The sequence below is a fragment of the Filicampus tigris genome, chromosome 21 (assembly GCF_054856515.1).
Source record: "Filicampus tigris isolate MCC_2025a chromosome 21, RoL_Ftig_1.0, whole genome shotgun sequence".
NCBI classification, from domain to species: domain Eukaryota; kingdom Metazoa; phylum Chordata; class Actinopteri; order Syngnathiformes; family Syngnathidae; genus Filicampus; species Filicampus tigris.
Window position 1 is genome coordinate 4,684,346 of NC_141237.1, and position 21,388 is coordinate 4,705,733.

The 21,388-nt window shown below is 43.1% G+C and overlaps 1 protein-coding gene across 14 annotated transcripts in view; it reads left to right on the forward strand.

Moving 5' to 3' along the window:
• The window catches only part of atp8a2 (ATPase phospholipid transporting 8A2), a 39,813-nt gene that overhangs the window by 3,071 nt on the left and 15,354 nt on the right, over positions 1–21,388 (forward strand). For 2 of the 14 annotated variants that reach the window (XR_015084246.1, XM_086020755.1), the window contains exons 2-23: positions 304–399; positions 5,376–5,520; positions 9,310–9,409; positions 10,261–10,359; positions 10,442–10,487; positions 10,670–10,710; positions 11,394–11,467; positions 11,552–11,621; positions 11,735–11,862; positions 11,936–12,047; positions 12,134–12,523; positions 12,995–13,072; positions 13,176–13,264; positions 13,469–13,513; positions 13,682–13,757; positions 13,846–14,034; positions 14,107–14,156; positions 14,235–14,304; positions 14,796–14,880; positions 14,962–15,101; positions 16,314–16,452; positions 16,524–16,588. Coding sequence is in view for 13 of the 14 variants with exons in the window: in XM_086020755.1 (XP_085876881.1) it covers positions 304–399; positions 5,376–5,520; positions 9,310–9,409; positions 10,261–10,359; positions 10,442–10,487; positions 10,670–10,710; positions 11,394–11,467; positions 11,552–11,621; positions 11,735–11,862; positions 11,936–12,047; positions 12,134–12,523; positions 12,995–13,072; positions 13,176–13,264; positions 13,469–13,513; positions 13,682–13,757; positions 13,846–14,034; positions 14,107–14,156; positions 14,235–14,304; positions 14,796–14,880; positions 14,962–15,101; positions 16,314–16,452; positions 16,524–16,588 (2,327 nt within the window). In the remaining variant the exon portion in view is untranslated. Of the gene's footprint in view, positions 1–303; positions 400–1,647; positions 1,918–4,605; positions 4,902–5,342; positions 5,521–9,309; positions 9,410–10,260; positions 10,360–10,441; positions 10,488–10,669; positions 10,711–11,245; positions 11,622–11,734; positions 11,863–11,935; positions 12,048–12,133; positions 12,524–12,994; positions 13,073–13,175; positions 13,265–13,468; positions 13,514–13,681; positions 13,758–13,845; positions 14,035–14,106; positions 14,157–14,234; positions 14,305–14,795; positions 14,881–14,961; positions 15,102–16,313; positions 16,453–16,523; positions 16,589–21,388 lie in introns of those variants that run through there. The other 12 variants (XM_086020768.1, XM_086020759.1, XM_086020762.1 and 9 more) reach the window with 12 other exon arrangements.

The window sequence follows — 21,388 nt, forward strand, 5'->3', positions numbered from 1 at the left end:
TTTTTTAAATTATTATTACAAGATTTTTTTAAAAAGGCCCGTGCCGATATCTGCCAAAAAGCCAAATATCGATGCCGATAATCGGCCCGGCTGATAATCGGTCTATCCCTAATGTCAATGAATATAAACGAGAATTTTTTTTTTATCCACATCTTAGCGTTGCCGTCTTTGCAAATCCTCCTCCGTTGCCATGTCGATTTGAATTTGATGAATTGTTCAGCCCTAGTTTATTTACCTGTTGTTGTTGTTGTTGTTGTGTGTTGTTCTCTCCCGCCATCCCGCCCGCCCGCCCGCCCCTCACAGAACAGTTAGTGTTGACGGCCATTAGGCAGGACGCTTCCGAACCTCAGGATCCCAGCCGGGGGTCGCGCGCCCGCCCGCCAGACAGGTTTGACAAAAGTGAGTTGAGATGCAGGACCGGGGAGACACTAAACCCCCGCAACCCCCCCCCGCCCCCACCCGACACCCTCACTCGGCCCTCGAGAGCTGCAATCTGGCGACTATAGCGTTCCGTTTGGTGGTGTAGCTGCTCGGGGTCTGGAGTGATGAACGCCGGATTCGAACCTTCTCACCGCATGCGCTTGTGCGGGGAGACGGAGCGGTTGTGACAAGGACACATCTCGATGGAGGGATGCATTTGATAAACATTGACTGGAAAAACCCACGCGTGCTATGCAACATGCATGCCATGAATGGACATGCTTGGAAAAGAGCATGAACATGTGCATGTCACCACCTTGCATGATTATTATTCTCATTTCTAAAAAATTTTTTTTAGCAAAGATGCATCCTTCCATGCAAAGCAAATGAGAGCAGAGGTGTGTGCACAAACAAATATGGTGAAACAGTCCAACACCTCCACAAGCCTAAATTACCTGATTAGAGGCGTCTTTTTTTTTCGAGGAAATAATTGCAATGAAAAAATAATGCTTTATTCTCGTTCAAATCTGACACTCTGCAAGTTTTTTGTTTTATTTAAAGGAAATTGCTGATATGGTATTGCAACTTTTTTCTGGTTGAAAATACGACTTTGTTTTCATTAGTTACACATTTTTTTTCTAAAAAGAAGCGACTTTATTCTCATAGAATTGCACCATATTTTTGGGGGATAACTAATTATTCTCATAATTCTCTGACTTACTTAAGTGTGACGTTGTCCTTGTTAATTCCACATTTTTTCCTCAAAAAGATTTATTCCATTTTAGAAATGTATTCTCGTTAAAGTACGCCATTCTTTTTTCTCAATTTTTCACTTTTTTTTCCTGAATAAACGGTATTATGTATTATGACAGTATTCTTTTATAAATTCGGACTTTATTATCACTTCATTGCAACATTTTTTCCCTACTTTTCTTTCTTTTTTTTTTTTTAATTGAAAAGATACCGCTTTATCCCTTGGCCATCATGCCATTTTTTTTCCGAAAAAAAAATGTGACTTCATCCATGTATCCTTCCGACGTTTTTGTCAAAAAAAGCCCCGGTTTCTACAGAGAGTGGTGTGTGGAAAAAATCCCTTCACATTTTTTAAATCGAATTATTTGAGTCATTCGATGAATCGTTCCAGCCCTCCTTGTAGAATGAACGCACTTGACATGATATCCAACGGGAGCGTTTGTTGCTACATGTGTCTCACGTGTAGGATTGCGAGCGTGTCTTGGCTTAGCCGGCAGGTGAAGTTGCAGAGCAGACATAGCGAGGATTAGCATGCCCGCGCTGTATCGTTCGGCCCCTAAGAGGCTTTTTCGCCTCTTCCCTCTCTGCTGATCCGTGACGGCGCGGGAAAATGGACCCGGCGGCAAAGCGACGGACCGGGTCGAGCAGAACCTGCAAATAGAGGACTCAGGGGGGGGGTCGAGTGGCTCTGGTCGGGGGTCGCCATGGGATTTAGCGGCCGACCGGGCAGGCGGCGTTCTGTTGGTAATGCCTTTATTTTCTCAATTTTGCTCTTGACCCACTATACTGTGACTGTTTTTTTTCCCAATCGTCGATGTAGGAAAAAATAATCTGTGAGGCTGACTGATTAGCAAAATAAAATCGTGACTCGGAGTTAACTCAAAAACGACTTAGCATAACGGCAATTATGCTATTAGGTTAACGAGATGTAAAGCTCAAAGTCCCAACGCTGTTGTACTGTATATCATCACTCATGGAATGACTCTTGTCCAATCAGATTGCTTCGTTGTAACTAATGGACAGTAATGGGCTGTTAAAATGCGGTGTTTGCTTGGCAACCTTCTCTGGCCTGTCATTAGCCGCTACGCCTTCAGCGGGCTACTTGAGAAAGCATCCGCTTGGTAAAATCTCGCTGCGTGGCTAATAGATGTCGGGAAAACGATCAATTGGATGAAATAAAAGAAGCAATGAGGAAATAATACCAAAATATTTGATGTAAACAAACAATGTTTGGCAAAAAAGGGGAAAAATAAACATTTGACAAAAAACACAAAAGGATGACAAATGGTGATGGAAAAATACCAGCAACTAATATAAAAACATTACATGGACACTATCAGGCAGACAAAAATAAACAAATATTAGGTGGGATTATAAAAATATGAAACTAACAAATCATTGAGTCAAAAATGTTTGAAAAATATTAGCTAAAAAATACACAAATATCAGATGGGGAAAATACATAAATTATAGGAGAAAATACAAAAAAACCACGCAAATATATTTATAACAAGTGTGCAAAAATATTATGAACATACAAAATATATAAATAGTTTTTTAATTGCCAATTTTCAGCAATAAAACGTCCTGAAAGTGTTTGATTTTTTTCAAACTGCACAATTCAATTCCATTTTGAAAATGCAGCACCAGATTTTCCTTTTGGGGTTTCCCGCTCGTGAGAGCAAGCGCAAATGCCTCGTTGACGTACGCCACGCGATACGTGTCGATTTGTGATTCACTCGGCGTCAGGTTTCACATGTGGCGCGTCGCCAAATGCTCCCATTCCACTTGCGCAAGGCTCCCGAACGGCTATCGGGCCGCCGTATCTTGTTTCCCGACGGACGGCCAGTGTGGGGTCAAAGGTCACCGCAAGCCCGTTAACCGCCCGCCCTCCCGGACTCGCTTCTTCCCGCACGTCCGACCCCCGGCCGTGCTCTGCTTTGCGTTTTTATTGCGCCGGCTGAAGACGTATAGCCCGCTTCTATCCCATCGAGAGGTGCTGAGTAACCCGAGCGCTTGTCTGCTCTCAGCCAAAGCGGGGCCCCGGGGAATAACAATATTGATCGGGAGTGGCGCGGGCGTAACAAAAAGCCACTTGTGGACACTGTGAAAAAGCAGCTTGTACATTCGAGGTCAAGCAGCGCCCAAATCTTGATTTGCACTGTGGAGTGATTGCCATTGTGACTTACAAGGCCCGCCGGCAGATCTACAGATAAGACATTTGTTATCATTTGTCCGCTAAGGACTTTGACCCGTGCACAGAGCTCACGGCTCGGTGTGGAAGAGAAAAGGGCTTTGAGTGCTGCGGGATACTCAATCCAGCAGACAAGGCGCAGGCTTTATTAGCTTTTAAATTATTGAAGCGCCAGGCCGGGCCTGTTTTGTTCACTTGCAGGAAACGCGGACAGTCGGGACGACTCCCATGAGGATCAGGGCCGAGTGATTTTGGAAAAATAATCGAATTGCGAATTTATCCCCTCCTCAATATTGCCATTTGAGATTGAATGTGCGATTTTCCTTTTTTTTAAACCGCCTCTCCCCGTGTATGTATTTATTTTTTTGACAAATACAAGCAAGAAATGAATCTGTATTACAAAATACAAAAACAGACTTGGGTCTTTTGTTAGGCTTACGCCAAAATAAAACTATTATAGTCGTTTATTCATCCACTGCAGTTGTCTTACCATTTGCAATGGGAAATTTCCGTTCTACTACATTGCAACGTTGATTTATGAATTATTCACCGCAGCTCTACTTAAACAGAAAGTATACCAAGCCAAATGTGATTATTGGATATAGTACTGATATTGACTAAATGTTATATCCCCATAATGATATATAGTCGTGCCTTGAGATACACGTTTTTCAAGATACAAGCCATTGTTTGGTTTTTAATTAATTTTTTTTAACTTTGATTTGGAAGCCTAAATCAGAGATACGAAAGCTGTATGGCGGCCGTAGCGGAGACCGCCAGTAGCGAAAATCCATGAGTAAGTGACCGGTCATAATAATTACAATAATTTTTTTTTTTTTTGTCCTCTGCTTTCGTCTTTGCCAATTCAGCTCATACATGAGTTTTCGGGGTTCATTTGAAATGTATTTACTTCAGTATTGCTATAAATCTGTACAGAAGAAGGAAGGTCAAGCAGTAGTTGACCTTAGGTTGTTACGCAATTCTTTTTTCCACTTGACAAATACTCAGACTATTTGAAAAAGCTCATACTAATACTAAAACTAATTAGCAAATCTGCTCTAAAGGATAATTAAAAGTAACCGAATTTGAAAAAAAAAAAAAAAGAAAAGTCTACATAAACTATTCTAAGGCTGGCCTCGGCTCATCAAAGGTTGCGGATGAAACCCCGCCTCCAGTCGCCGTTTGTTGACGCCAGCGCGCCGCTGTCCCTTTAAGAAAGCGCAGCCCGGGGTTTGCCCCCTCCTCCCCCTCCTCCCTCCTCCCCACCCACTCGCGGAGGCTCTCCACTTCATATGGCTTCCTCTGGTCGTCCGGGCTGTCGGCAGCAGCAGCAGCAGCGGCGGCGACGACAACGCGCCGCTCGCCATCCCGCCGGAGGGAGGAGACTCCTCCGATCGTAGGACTTAGTCGCGCCGTAGTAGTCGCAGGCAGCTTCCTGATGGGGCGGCGTCGGAGCCGGAGGGGGCCGACATCTTGACATCCGGACTTCCCTCTTGGAGAGCCGTCGCTCGGGTCCGTCCGTTAGTCCGTCCAGGTCTGCAGCGGAGTCAACGGCGTGCGTTGGGGCGGGGCGGGGCTGCGGGGTGTTTGTGTGTGTGTGTGTGTGTGGGGGGGGGGGGGGGGTCGTTGCATCCTCTTGTCACTTGTCAGGCTTCTCCATGTGCTGCTTGCTGGAGGTGGGCCCGGTGTGTTTGTTGCCTATTGTGCACCCCTCAGCACATTCATTATTAGCACGGAGGGGGGGGGGGGGGGGGGGGGAGAGAAAGAGCAGGCGGGGAGTCCCACGGGCGCATTGAAAGGCAACACACACACTCAGCCTACACTACAGTAAATGTCTTTTGAATGTGTGTGTGTCACCCGCCATCCACCCACCCTCTTCTGTCTGTCTGTCTCCCACCCTTCACCCCCCCTCCCCAACCGCCCCTCCCTTGTCCCGATAACCCCTCCTCCCACTCCCCGCCCCTTACTCACCCAGCCTCGCCTCTGTCTCATCAATCCAACGGCGCAGGACCCGCTTGCTCGTCGGCCGGCTACCACAAGGCGGACGATGAGATGTCCGGCACCACGTCGCAGGCCGAGCCCGTAGACGCCACGGCGCGCGGCGTGCTGCTCAACCGGCCGCAGACCACCAAGTTCTGCGACAACCACGTCAGGTAGGCGGCGCGCGGATGCAAAAAAAAAAAAACAACGAAAAAAAATTTTAAATTAAATTTAAAGTGCCTCTGATTAACCGCAAACATAGTTCAGATGTTCCAGTAGGCTTTTCCTGGCATTTTTTTGTCGTTAAGGTTATTATAGTTCACGAAAATTGACGAAATAACAAAAAATGGGAAAATATATTTTGCTTTACAAAAAAAATAATTGAACTAACTAAAATTATAGCAAAAATGTCCTTTGAATTCATTTCAGTATTGCTGTACACCCGTACTCCATATTTAAAAAAAAAACAACAACTAAAACTCATACACAAATTACGGAAAAAATTCAACTAAAATGAAGGACTTCTGAAAAAAGAAAGAAAACTGAAAAACTTGCTCTGAAAACTAATTAAAACTACCTGAATTAAAAAATCAAAGGTCAGAACAAAATGCTTGAAAAATTCCCAAACCATTATAACCCTCCTGTGGTCTGACGAGCGCTTCCAAAAGTGATTAAAAGAAAAGAAAATGGATCACGGAGGCGGACAGCAACGTTGAACGAGCTGCAGGAATTTCAGGCAAGTACTGGCTGCTGCATGTGACAACACTCTCTTGTCTTCCTCATATGTTTGGGCTCTGGGGTAGGGTTGCAAGATAGAAGCCTTATCTTTCAAAGAAATAAACACACTTGTAATCTCCCAAAATCATGTGTTATGGTCTGATTGGCAATAATCCTAAAAAGTATGCTTGGTGTCAGCGTTGTTACAAAACCTTCAGGAAAACATGTCAGGAAAAGCCTACTGGAACATCTGAACTTTATTTGGGATCAATCAGAGGAGCTTTACATGTCGGCAGTCGTGTGCTGAGTCATTGAATGAATGCGATTGGCTCATTCTGATCACAGCCACATCTCCAGTTACAAAGGGGTGTGCACTCTTTTGCAATCACATCATCCCTGTTGATTTCAGCTTTTGTTCCAATTGCCTTTTAAAAGTTTTTTCGCTCACATTAATGGTGCCCAAAAAGTTTTGAAGCGGTTTATCTCGGTCACAGTTGTTTATTTTGCGAAAACAGGGGTGTGTAGACTTATTATGTCTCCTGGACGTGCAACAAGCCAATCAATTTTTTAAACTGTTTCCGACTAAAAAGTACGTTAAGAAAGAAAGACGTCACTTGTGGAAGTAGATAAGAATGCGGTTTAATAGCTCATCCATTACGTGATTATTTGCGGCAGTCCCAAAGGTGAGAGGCCCAAAGTGGAACTATGGCCACAGTTGAAATTGGACCTCATCAATACACAGTCCACTAAAACAGTTAAGGATAAGATTTTTTTGGGGGCTCTAAACTTTATATATTTTCATCTAATCATATTTCCTATGTATTTTTTTATTTTATTTTATTTTTTAAAATATTTTTAGTACTTTCACAATTGCACTTTTCATATTTTTTCAATATGTGTGTATTTTTCATCTAGTAGCTATGTCATTTTTTTCTCAAGTGTTATTGTTGTTTTCTAGTTTGTGTCATTTTTCATCTAAGATTTTTTTGCCTCCATATTTTAATTTTGCCTGCTATTTTTTAAATATTTATCTAATATTTTTTGTTTTTGTGTCTCATGTTTTTGTATTTTGCTATCTAGAAGTTTTATTTTTTATCCAGTATTTTTCAAATCAAAATTCTCCCTGGCAAGTTTTCTTTTTTCATGTATTTAAAAATATTTTGAACGTTTTTTAAAAAATATATTTTAGATTTTTGTATGTTTTATCCAGTAGTTTATATTTTTATATGTTTCGTTGATTATTTTTAAATATTTCGTAATACTTTTGTTTTTGTTATCATACTTGTGTATTTTTCCACTATTCATGTTTTATTTTTTGCATTTTTGCCCACCATTTTGTATTTTCAATATATTGTCTATTTTTTTATTAGATTTTTTGGATGTATTTTTTGTTGTAATATTTGTCTATTTTTTGCCTTATTTGTCCTCTGCTTTTGTATTTTACAATATTTTTATGATTTATTTAATAATATTTTATGATGTGTATCTTTTTTTAATGCATTTTTTGTCATGTTTTTTCCCTAATATTTTTGTAATTTTCTCATGACTATATATTTTTTTTCCCAACTTTTTTTTTCCTCATACATTTTATGTTTTTAGCTATGAATTGTAATATTTTGAGCACTATCCCTTTTGGCCAAGCGTACCTAATGTATTGCCTCATGTCACTCCCATATCCCTGACATATTTCTTTTCACAGTATTCACGGTAACTGATAACCCTCATCATTTTTTGCTCGCTACAAACTGTTCACAGTGTCCTAGAGTGACGATATTGTCGGCTTTGCGTTTATTCGCCATTGTGGAGAGCAAACGCGTGCGTTCGTCTGTCACTCAGTACACATGCCCTGCATTAGTGCAAGCAGCTGCACGCAGCGGGTGTGAAGCTCTCCCGCCGCTGTCTTCTGTTTTTGGAAAAAACAATCCAGGCGTTCTTAAGTTAAAGCCATAGTCAAGAAAAAAAAATGGACACAGGTGGGAGGGTGGTGGTGGGCTTGTATAGTGGATAGTGAGTGCAGCAAAGCAGCACTAATGCACAGGTGGCATAAAAAGTGGCCACGGTGAAATATGGAGCTGCAAAGAGGCTCCAGATAAAAGCTTTAATCTCACTGCAATCGATACGGCTATTGACGGGTTTCAGGAAGACCTGCGCCGCTGCATTTCCAAAGCGTAATGCCATTAGGCCGGCCCCCGACAGCCGAGATTCTTCAACTAATGGTGGCGCAGCGACCCAGCCAAGAGAGCCCTGCAGTTGCCGGGAAAAAAAAAAAAAAAAATGGATTGACTCATGTCTGGCTTTGAGTCACTGCCATATCTTTTGTTCCACCCGCGTTTGAGATGTAGATGTTGACATAGAACAGATAGAGAAGTAATTGGATGAAAAATACACAAATATCGTGACAAAAGTAATATCGTGGCATGTTTGCGGAGCGGCAGATGCGGACTCACTTAATATAATATAATATAAAATATATTTTGTATTAGAAATAACTATAAAACAACAGACAAGAGACCGATTTGATGTTGATTTTTTTTTTTTTTTGGAGCCCGATGCCAATTTCGATATTTGGCAGAGTAAAATTCAGATAACCGATTAAAGGTAATCAGCGGATTTGATTTTGAACAATGATTTAATAAAATAATCTTTACGGCAATAAAGATATAAATTACAGCTAATTTTGTTAAATGGGAAAAAATGATAAATAATTTCAAACCTTCTTATAAAGTGCCCCTGATTTTTATTTATTTTTTTAGTGCCGCAAAACCTGCCGTTCGAACTGGGGTGTGCAGACTTTTTATTTCCACTGGATTTATTGCACATGTATTTAAAAAAAAAAAAAAAAACTGTTCAGAGGGCCTGTCCACTCCAAAGCAAACCATCAAGGACTTTTTTTTCTTTTTTTTTTTTTTTTTTTTGAAGGCCTTTTACAAGCACTTAAGGAAGCTCTTAGCAGCCAATACTGAAATACATGATCAATACATCTGACGGTTCCGCCATTTTCGCCGGAGTGCTTCTTCTAAATTTAGCTTTCAGGATTCGAGGTTTTGCTGTATTTATAGTCGCCGTCCTCGGGGACGTTTTTTTGTCTCCAAGGTTTCAAACGAAGCAGTGATTAAAACCTGGGCGCCAAATGTTGTCGTGGCGGTGAAATGATGCACGCGAGTTAACGGCGACTCTCTCTCTCTCTCTCTCTCCCTCCGTCCATCTGCCGCGCTTTCTTCTCGTCCCCCGTCGGCCGGCGCCAGTACCACCAAGTATGGCGTCCTCTCCTTTCTCCCCCGCTTCATGTACGAGCAGATCAGGAGGGCCGCCAACGCCTTCTTCCTCTTCATCACACTCATGCAGGTAGGCAACTTGTTTGACCAGCTGTGCTTCACGGTGGGATAGATGCTAAGAAATACTTTAGATTTTCCAGTGTTTTTTTTTAGGTATTTTTTGGTGAATGTTTTTTTTTTTTTTTGGTGTTAGTGTTTTGTATAATCTTTTTGTTCTTTCCTTATATTTTGGTATTTTTCATAATAGTTCAGCATTTTTTGTCTGATTCTCAATTTTTTTTTGTCTATTTGTTTTGATTTTTCTCTTTTTTTCCCCAAATAATCTTTTTCTACTATTTTGTTTTGTCGATTTTTGTATATCTATTTTTTTATCCATTATTATTTTTTATATTTTCTATATTTCTTTTTTTATCGAGCGTATTTTTTGAATATTTTATTATTTTTCGTCAATCATTGCAGTTTTTCTAATGTTTCTTCCGATTTGTACTTATTATTTATCCACCTTTTTATGTCTAATATTTTAGTTTTTCTGTCATTTTTTTCCCCAACTTCTAGTGTTTTGTCTTTTTTTTTTGTGGGTTTTTTTCTATATTTTTTGTCTAGTACTTAGTACTTAAAAAATATTTTCCTAATATATATGTATTGTCTTTTTTTGTTTTATTTAACTTTTTTATTATTATTTTGAATTTATATTTTTATTTATTTTTTATTTTATCAATCTAAATAGATTGATGTCTGATTCAGATATTTAAAAAAAAAAAAAAAAAAAAAAAACTTTTTGGGGCTCCTATGATATTTTCTATTAGTTTTGTTGTCCCCTAATATTTTTTGTCATTCTTGCATCATATTTCACCTTTCCAATACTTTAGTATTTTTTTTTCTCCATATTTCTCAACTTTTGACTCGTGCCCTCCCCGTCAGCAAATCCCCGACGTGTCTCCGACGGGCCGCTACACCACGCTGGTGCCGCTCATCTTCATCCTCACCGTGGCCGGCATCAAGGAGATCATCGAGGACTACGTGAGTACCTCGCCACCCACCTCGCCGCCGCCGCCGCCCTGCGCTGGCATTTAATAGCGTGTCAACCCTCGTCGCCGCGCAGAAACGACATAAAGCGGACAACACGGTCAACAAGAAGAAGACCACAGGTACCCGCCAACAAATTAGCCTCCACTCTGTATGTGTGGCTTTTCTTTTTCTTTTTTTTTTCTCCCCCCCCACCCCGGGCTGTTGTGCGTGGCTCATTCGACACTTTGCTATGAATAGTGCATGAGAGCTCTTCTCTATAGGCTGACTGACAGCTGCTGTTGTCCTTCCTTCCGTCTGGCAGTGTTGCGTAACGGAGCCTGGCAGACCATCATCTGGAAGCAGGTAAAGCTTCATCCCGCATTAAAAAAAAAAAAAATAATAATAATAATGCTAGCAAACAATGCGAAATGCAATAAGTGGCTTTTGCATTGGTGCGGCTTCGGTGTTGTAGTGTCGGAAGATCTTACGCAAGAGACAGACAATAAAACAATACTCACAGGCATATATTCTTTATCCTCTGCGAGGAATGACTAATATTCCTACGTTCTGCTTGCTCTTGCTCTGTCTCAATTAAGGTTATAGTTAATGAAAACTAACCATATAAGTAAAACATTTTGACAAAAGAACGAGAGATTAAAAAAAAAGAAGAAAATAAACTCTTACTAAAGTAAGAGTTTTGATTATTATTATAATTATTATTTTATTGATTATCATACATGAGCTTAGAGTTTATTTGAAAACCTCTTCATTTTGGTATTACCGTTCGGTAACCTTTGTGTTTTTGATCTATTTTATTACTTCTTACTCTTGCTTTTTCTACGATATTGTATTGAAGAAAGAAAACGTCCCGATTTGAAGAATGTGATTTTGAAGTATGCCAAGCTGCTCGGCCGTAGTCCAATTAAAAGGCGGATTAAGCGATGTACCGCCGTGCTGGCTGTCACTTGACGTCACCTCCAATGGCTGCTCACTAATTTCTCCTCCCCGACTGGCCTCCATCATGCCGTTGCCGCGCCGACCATCAGGTGGCAGTCGGAGACATCGTGAAGGTGACCAACGGCCAGCACCTTCCGGCTGACATGGTGATCGTGTCGTCCAGGTCAGAGTGCGCTCACCAAAGGCGGCGCGTTTGCTGCGCGGTATGCGATTTTCTCCGAAACACGCCTCCGCCCGTGCCCCGCAGTGAACCTCAGGCCATGTGCTACACGGAGACCTCCAACCTCGATGGGGAAACCAACCTGAAGATCCGACAGGTGTTCATTTGAAATTGTCAATTGTCACGTACTTGGCGTTTGGGTTTCAAATTGTGCTTCATTTATTTGGTTTAAAAAAAAAAAAAAATGGCGTCGCGCTGATGCACTTGCAGGGTCTCCCGCTCACGGCAGGCATCCAGACGCTCGAGGACCTGATGTCCTTATCCGGCGTCTTGGAGTGCGAAGGTCCCAACAGACATTTGTACGACTTCACCGGCACGCTCAGGCTGGAAAACCAAAAGTACGACACGCGCGCACACACACTCACACACACCGTTGCTTGCGTCGCATAATGACTTTTTGAACCCCCTCAGAGCTGCTCCTCTGGGCCCGGACCAGGTCCTGCTGCGTGGCGCCCAGATCCGGAACACTCAGTGGGTGGTGGGAATCGTGGTCTACACCGGCCACGACTCCAAACTCATGCAGGTAAGCGAAAACGACACGTTTTTTTTTTTTGTTTTTTTGGCGTGGGGATTTCCACTCAGACGTCTGTTTGCTGGCGAAAAAAAAAGAACTCCACCAAGGCGCCCCTGAAGCGCTCCAACGTGGAGCGGGTGACCAACATGCAGATCCTGGTGCTGTTCGGCATCCTGCTGGTCATGGCCTTGGTCAGCTCGGTGGGAGCCGCCATCTGGAACAGGCAGTACACCGAGGAAGCTTGCTGGTATCTGTCCCGACAGGGTGAGGCCCACTTAACACACTTTGACCCGCAATCCTTTCGTCCACGGGAAGCTTTTCATTTCTTTCTTTATTTTTTTCTCTCGCGGAATACAGGCGACATCTCCACTAACTTTGCGTACAACCTGCTGACCTTCATCATCCTGTACAACAACCTGATCCCCATCAGCCTGCTGGTCACCCTGGAGGTGGTCAAGTTCACGCAGGCTCTCTTCATCAACTGGGTACGCAGGCCCGGCCGGTATTGCAAATTCCTTCGCGGTTATCGTACGCTTAATGCAGACTTTTGTAGCAGTTTTTGTGAGCCAGAAGGAAAGAATGTTCAAAATTTGGGATCAGCCAAGTTTTATTATAAGTTATTGTATCAGTCACATTAAACTTGGTATCATTTATCAGTACTGGTATCAGTTAGAGATAGACCGATATGTTTTTTTTAGGGCCGATACCGATTATTAGTAGTCAAGGCGGCCGATAACCGATATTTAGAGCCGATATAAATTTTTCGTAAAAAAGACAATATTGGCATCAAAAGCTAAAAAAAAAAAAAAAAGATTTCAACACAGTTTTAAATTGATTTAAACAGGCAGATGCCGATATTCCTCAAAACACAGAATATCGGCACCGATAATCGTCCCGGACGATAATCTGTAAAATAGTGTTTGTTTACTTTTTTGATTTTTTTTTTTTAATTTAAGGATGTGGAGATGTACTACGCCGAGACGGACACGCCAGCGATGGCTCGAACGTCCAACCTGAATGAGGAGCTGGGCCAGGTTCCCTCGTGCTTCGTATTTCACATTTGTAAGCATATTTTGTATATTATTTACCATTTGATTATTATTATTCTATTTTTTTTTTTTTTTTTTTTTGCAACAGGTGAAGTATTTGTTTTCCGACAAGACAGGAACGCTCACCTGCAACGTCATGCACTTTAAGAAGTGCACCATAGCAGGAATCACTTACGGGTAAGCAATTTTTTTCCCCCCATTAAAAAACCACCTGCTTCCCTTTTAAGACTTCCAATCCCTCCAATTGTTGACTAATTCTCAACTCTCTTTTCATTCATTCGACCGACTTGTTTCATTTAACTCCGGCATGCTTGAGGAGAACAAACTAATCCACAACTCATCCACCTGATTTCCCTTTCGCAACCTCATTCATTACCGCAGCCACTTCCCCGATCTCGACTGCGATCGTTCGATGGAGGACTTCAGGTGAGTCGAGCCGCCGCCGCCGCCGCCGCCCTTGCGTCCCGTCCCGTCTGTTGGCCTTCCTCCTGTGAGGCGCGCTTGCCTTATTTTATTTTTTTTTCTGGGCTTTGAAACGACTAGCCGGCGACCGTGGAGCCTCCCGATTGATTTGTTTGCGTTTGTTCTCGACAGCAATCTCCCGTCCAGCAGCAACAACTCCACCGAGTTCGACGACCCGGCTCTCATCCAGAACATCGAAAAAGGCCACGTATGTGTTGACATTTAATAATAATATTCTGGGAAATTGAGTGTTCACATCGCAGAATACTTACTTACTACCCAATACTTGCGTGCAGCCGACGTCCCCTCAGATCTGCGAGTTCTTGACCATGATGGCCGTGTGCCACACGGTGGTGCCCGAGCGCGACAACAACCAGATCATTTACCAGGCCTCCTCGCCCGACGAGGGCGCCCTGGTCAAGGGGGCCAAGGGTCTCGGGTTCGTCTTCACTGCCCGGACGCCCGATTCGGTCATCATCGAGGCAGTAGGTCTCCAAAGCGGGCCCTATCCCCGTTTGGAGCTGCCGAGGAGTTGACGTTTTGTTGTTCTGTTCCAGAGAGGGAAGGAGATGAGCTACCAGTTGCTGAACGTGTTGGAGTTCTCCAGGTATCGCTTGGCTTCAGGAAATCTCATGAAGAAAAAAAACCAAAAGATTGTTGTGAACCTCAAACTTTCTGTTTTCAGTAACCGCAAGCGCATGTCTGCGGTGGTGAGGACCCCTAACGGGAGGCTGAGGCTCTATTGCAAAGGAGCGGTATGTTCATTCTCATTTTCGACGGCTCAGCCAAATCGCTACTTGTATCGCGATACCAGCCTTGTAACAGTTAAAGTGGCTGTTGCTTATTAGCAGCTTCAGTTGGTTTCATGTTGGCGTGTGTTACGTCATGTCGGGGTATATGTGTTTATACTACAGTATATATGTATGCGTTTCAAGATATATCACTACTTGTATCGTGATACCAGTCTTGTAGCCGTTATGCTAAAGTTGCTGTTGGTTGGTTATAAGCAGCCTCAGTTGGTTTCATATTAGCGTGTGTTATGTCATGTCGGGGTCTATGTGTTTATACCACAGTATATATGTATGTATTTCAGGATATATCACTACTTGTATCGTGATACCAGCCTTGTAGCAGTTATGTTAAAGTTGCTGGTGGTTATAAGCAGCCTCAGTTTTATATTAGCGCGTGTGTGATGTCATGTCGGGGTATATGTGTTTATACTACAGTATATATGTGTGCATTTCAGGATAATGTGATATTTGAACGCCTGACTGAGGACTCGCAATACAAAGAGTTGACCATCGCTCACCTGGAGCAGTTTGCCACGGAAGGTAAGCGATGAGAGCAGAGGTGGGAGATCCTTTTTTTTTTTTTTTCCCGCTGCCTTTTCTGAGCCGTTTCCATCCATGCAGGCCTGAGGACTTTGTGTTTCGCCTACGTGGACCTGCGGGAGGACGCCTACCAGGAGTGGCTGCAGGAATACAACCGCGTCAGCACCGTGCTCAAAGACAGGGCGCAAAAACTGGAGGAGTGCTACGAGCTACTGGAAAAGGTCTGGCCAAGTTCGCTAGTCTCGCGCTTGCCGATATCAGGATTGGCGATACTAGCCTTGCTTGGTATTGTACTGGTCACATTGATTGTTGGTGTTGTTGGTATTATTTTTTTCTATTATCAGTATGTGACAGCAACTTGACTTTCTTGGTATCGTATCGTCACTCTGAAATGTTATCAAGGTTGGGTCGGTTGGTGTCGGATTCCTGACGACCAGCAGGTGGCGTAGTTGCTGCATTTGCAACATCGGGCCGGAGCTGCATGCTGGCCTGTCCAGCTCCGTAGGTGGCGAGAGCATTGGGAGGTGCGAAAAGGAGGGAGGGGTGAGAGAAAGGCTTGTGGGGGCAAAAAGAGGAAGCAAGAGGAGAAGGAGCGCTCAGACGGGGAGACCACAAGGCTAATTAGCCCGCGTGCCAGCCTACCAAGAGCCCCCCCATAAAAGCGCAGTCAACAACACAGCAGTGTTAGTGTGCGAGGAGTGTTTGTGTGCGCATCTGAGTGTGTCTAATAAGCGTGCATGTGCGTTTAATTGCTGAGCAAATTGAAGTCAAGGAGAAGGGAGGGCCGAGAGGTGGCAACCGGTGTTTTTTTTTTTTTTTTTTTTTTGGGCGTCCAAAAGAGCCGCTTTGGACCCCGTCGTCATAATTGGAAGTGAGTGATGTTCTTGGCGTGATGGGAGCCCTCGCACGCACACAAGCCGTCCCGTTTAATTTGTACTTGGAGATTCACACTCGACGGACAGAAGTACACGCAGCCCACAGGAAGTGATTTCAAAGTTCCGATACGTCCGCCCACGTAGTGTGCTTGAAAAGCAAATCCTAAAAACCAATCAATGAAATCGGATGAAAATGAAACAGAACTTACTTCCGACGCAGAGGGCCGACTCCTTGCTTTGTGCTGGTTGTTGATATCATGATTGGTATCGGCTTTGATACCAATACTAACACCGATAACGCAGCGCAAGTTGACAAAGAGAGGCTGTTATGACTGATACGAATATCAATACAGATAAGTGATGCCAACTTTAATTTGACCGATACGATATCAAGCATGCTGGTATCACTGATATCAATAGCTGAACATGGCTGTATCTTGGATACCAAGGCTGATATCATTTTTAACTTATATGTCCAAAATGTATTTAAAAACCTCAAGTCTCATTATCAGACATAGCTGGTCCGACAAATATCCTCTCCCAATGTTGTGCTCTCAGAACCTGCTGTTGCTGGGCGCCACCGCCATAGAGGACCGCCTCCAGGCCGGCGTCCCCGAAACCATCGCCACGCTGATGCGGGCCGACATCAAGATCTGGGTCCTGACCGGAGACAAGCAGGAGACGGCCATCAACATCGGTAAGAGGAGATCGTGGCCAGTGTTTTTCCGTTTGGAGCCGCCTTGAATTTGACATCCGCGCGCTCTTCAGGCTACTCGTGCCGCCTGGTGACGCACGGCATGTCCCTCATCGTGGTCAACGAGGACTCCCTGGACGTGAGTAGCGCCTTCCTCTCTTCGCTGCTCGCGGTGTGTGCGCTCGGCGGTTGCCGTGGGAACTGGGGCGCGGTCCCACCCGCCAGATGGGTGGGCGGTGCTCTTTGTGTGCTCACAGGTAATTAAAGTCTCCGGTGTACCCCCCCCCCCCCCCGTATTTCTGCCTTGTCTGTCTTTGTCACGCGTTGGCGCACACACAAGCCTACCAGGCTTTTAACTATTGCTTGTTGTTCTGTTGTAAGGGAATGATACCGGAATGATATCGGTATATTGATACTTTGATACTAACCTTCTCTCGGTTTGATTTTCATTCAGTTTCCGACACTGTCCTCTCTTTTACTTAGTCTCAGCTAATGATATAAATATCCGCAGTGGCACTATCAGCCTCTTTTATTGCTATCGTTGCGGTCAGAATGTCTTTCCACATCGCCCGTAACTGCCGTATGGAAAGTGTTTGCGTGGTCTATTTTTGTCCGCCGTCTTGTTTGTCTAATTCAAGTCGCGTCTTTACGCCTCGGACGGCTTCATGTGTGACGGCTTTGCCCGAAGTGTTTGGATTTGATTCCTGTCATGTGTCTGTCTCACACACGCGCACACACACACACACACACACACGCTTGCTCTTTGAGACCACATGGGTGATTCCGACTCATAAACTGTAAAAGCTTGGCGCTGAAGAGAGTGCGCGAGGCCTCGTTTATTGTCCAAATGTGCTTAACTGTACATCAAGACATTTTCTATTTACATTCACAACTTTCTCACTTCATCAGGGTTGTTACAGAGATGACGGATTGCCGCGTGCGTTGCCAACGTCTTGCCTGACAACCTAATATTTACCTAATAAAAACCTAAAAATGGTGACTCAACGCCTTTGGAACCCTACTGGTTGAAAAACGTTGGTGGGTTTTATGTAAAGGGGAAATATTATGGCAAATGTGTCCATAGTGCACACACAGTGTAGCATATGAAGCGCAGCCTCTATGAATGAAAATTCTCTCGGCTTTATTTTGCTTTTGTTCATCTGGGGGGGAAAAAAAAAACTGTCTGGCTCTCTGACATATTTAGCTGCGGACTCGCCAATTGAATTAGTGCGGTTAGTCTTATGAGTGCATTATCCTTAATGGAGTTTGGATAACTGTGTTTGCAAACTCGAGTCAACTTAAAAAAAAAAAACAACAAAGGTTGTGTTATTCCCGACAAAGTTTTGGCATGTGGAAGTTGCCGGCGGTTTGTGTGTGCGTGCGTGCGTGGGTGTGCGTGTGTGTGAGACACGTACTCTCACTTAAAATAACTTTTCGTTGTTTTCCAAGTGTGACTTGAACCAGAACTTGCTTATCATCAGTCACACCTCGCGTGTGACCGTCTCTGGTCCTCTCAAAGCCTCAGTTCCACTGCAGGAGAGAACCCTGGCCGCTTTTGTCGTAAAATAAGGTCGTAGTCGCCAAAGGCTCCTGGATATTAGTACAGTATTCAATATCAGTGATACCAGCGTCTCGAATCTGATATCGTGTTGGTATCGGCGATATCAGCCTCTCTATGCGGTATTTTACGGGTTAAGTCTGTATTGGTATCAATGATGGTAGCCTTTTTTTAACTCTGTGTTGTATTGGTATCAATGATACCAGCCACTTTTTAACGCGGTGGTATTATCGGTTGTATTAGGCCAAGTTGTTATGGCTACTGGTATCAGTTATACCAGGCACCTTGAAGTCAGGAAGGCTATCTGTCTCGAAAAAAAAATACGTATCAGTATTGGTATCATTGATCCCACCCTCAGTTAATTAGTTTTGTATCGGTCATTAGCAAATCTCATCGCTATGGCGATAAAAGCCTTTCTTACGATTTGCTAAAGTTTGTGTCAGTATTATTGGTAACTACAAAGTATGATAGCTCTCTGTTATTGTGCAACAATGTATATGTTCCGTTTTTCCACTTTGTGTACAGCGTCTCGATACTTTTGAGGCCGCCTTTTTCACACTTGTCGAGTCGTCATCTGTATGGATGTCAATCTGAGCAGCGGGTTCCTTCAGTCACGCCGCCAAGTCCACATCTGTCAGCGCCCTGTCTCTGCGCAGGAAGCATCGGCACCCTCTGCGCTTGGCCAATGTGTTTATGTGGAAATGTGTGTGCGTGCGGGGGAAAGTGGGAACAGGCACTTGCGATCCTCTCATTTTTTGGGGCGGAACCGGGGGGCTCTCCTTTTGGTTCGCCTCCATGTGAGCGATGCCTGCTGGGCTAACGTGACTAGCGCCATATGTCCAACACCACCGTAGATGCCACACACACACACACACTGTCAAATGCCGAGGGTGTGCGTGGGTAACGTCTTACTCGGCATTCCCGGCGGACACATGAGTACACATGTCTTCTAACTTTCCCACAATCCTTTTTTAAAGGCACACAGAACTGGCCATTAATCATCTTTACACACACAAACACACACTTACACTGTATACATACTGTATGTACAAATGTAGTGGCCTCTTTTAGTCTATTTCCTGGGCATTCATCACCTGTGGCGTTTGTAGACGTGTGTGCGGCCAGGGGACGTGTGTATTTGCGCAGATGCACAGGGCTGATAATGAAACGATACGTTAAAACGCCAACTGGTGACAGATCGCGCAGCTCAGAAAGGAACGGGCTTTATTTACGCTCACAGCAGCTGCGCGTGTGTGTTTGCATGTGCGTTATGACAGTGTAGTTTGCAAATTTGACACCTGCCTGTATATATCATTAGCGGTATCGTATCGGTCATATTGAAGTGGTTGTTGAAAATCCTGATTGACATTGGTGATAGCGGTCTCTAATACTTAGTAATATATCAGTTCATTTTTGCATCGGTTATCGATAGTGGTATCGTATTGGTCATACTGCAGCGTCGGTTTTTATATTGGTGATAGCAGCCTGTTTTACATGGTATCGCGTCACTCATGTTCACATTTGTATCCGTTGATGATATCACTGATGGTATCATATCGGTTATATTAAAGTCGTTATTGATATCAGTGTATACATTGGTGATAGCGACTTCTGGTACTTAGTATTATATCAATTAATTGTTTGCATCAGTTGTCGATAGTAGTATCGTATTGTCATATTAAACTCAATGTCAGTATTGATATCAGTGATAACAGATCATGTTCAGGTTTGTGTCGGTTATCATTACTAATGTTTTTTCCAGATATGAACGGTATCGGTGATTGTAGCCTTTTTACCTACTCGTCTCCTTTTCATTGATACCAGAAACAGTATCATATTGGTTATGTTAACACTGGTATCGGTAATTGATATCTGCATTAGTGTCGTTTCGGTCCTAATGAAGTCATTACAGCTATCATAAAGTTATCGATACCACTAACAGTATCAAAACACACTTATCTTTTGACTCCCACGTGAAATCTCACGTGATTTGCTGAAGTCTCATGTGATGTTGTTGTTAGGGTGACTTTTGGGACATATTCTTCCACAGAATGTTGGTAGGCCTCCAAATTGTACCAAACCCGCCTCCATGTCTGGGCTATGTAGGCATCCTAATATAATCCAGATAAAATTTACTGCAGACTGTGAGTGTGTGTGTGTGCGTGTGCGTGCGTGTGTGTTTTTCCAGCCTCTTCGAGCTCAGATGCATGCGATAAGTCAATATTTAGTTTGGAGGATTAAAAAAAAGGCGCAATCAAATGAGTAAGGCAGCCTTTTCCCTCAGTGGCGAGGCGTCTAAAAATAAGAGGTAATTTAGCGTGAGAAAGGTACTTAGTCGGGCATTTTTTCCCTCATCTCGCCTTTGATCTATGCAAGAAAGCGCGGCGCAGACTTTTTTGCGGTTTGTTTGTTTTGGTGCCACCGTGAGTCTTGGATGAGTTCGAGGCTGGCATGAGAACGCAGCGTTTTTGTTATTGTTTTTCAGATCAATTAAAAGAAGTCATATGATGTTACATTCTGAATTTGAAGGGAATTGCTGGAATGGAACTATTTAAAGTGATTTTGACTATTTTTGCATTTTTACTGTTTTTTTTATGTTTATTTAATCCTGACTGCATTTTCAATTTAATGCATTTGAAATGAGAAGTTTCATTGCGATTTTTTCCTTAAAATGTACATGGATTAAAAAAATATCCAATTTAAATTTGAAAAAAAAAATCTTTAAAAAATGTAATAACTCAAAACAATATCACTGAAGTAAAGAAATAATAAAATGAAAAAATACAAAAATACAACTATAATTCAATGAGAATTAAAAAAAATGCAAACAAAATATACCGTAAATAAAATATTTTAAACTTTTAAACCTAAAATATTATTTTACATAATCATAGAATATTATGAAATAATAGTTAAAATATTTTTTAGTACTCAAGCCTATGATGCCGCTGCATTTTAATATCGATCATGATCGCGGTACTTGGAAAGCTCAGTATTTCTTTTACTCCACTCAACAAGTGCAAATCTAAAATTCGGTGTCGGTCGATGATAATGTCAGCGCAATCAAGTTGGCTCAAACCAATTATTCAACGGTCCAAAACCGTCTGGCAAATACATCATTTGCGTGCAATTGAAGTAGGTTTCACACGATCGCACAATGTGACACACAGGATGTCCGGAAAGACGACATCAAACGTCTGTTGCCGGCAAAACTGTGAGAACACGTGAGAAATCGGAGCTAGTCCGCCATTTAAGCGTTTAACGAGAGTGCAAAACAAGCCCTAATGGGCTCTTGATTCGGGTTATGGGGCTATTAAAGCGGCCCCTGTAGGGCGTGCTGGTTGCCTGGCGACTAAAATGGATTCCAGAGAAAGCACCACA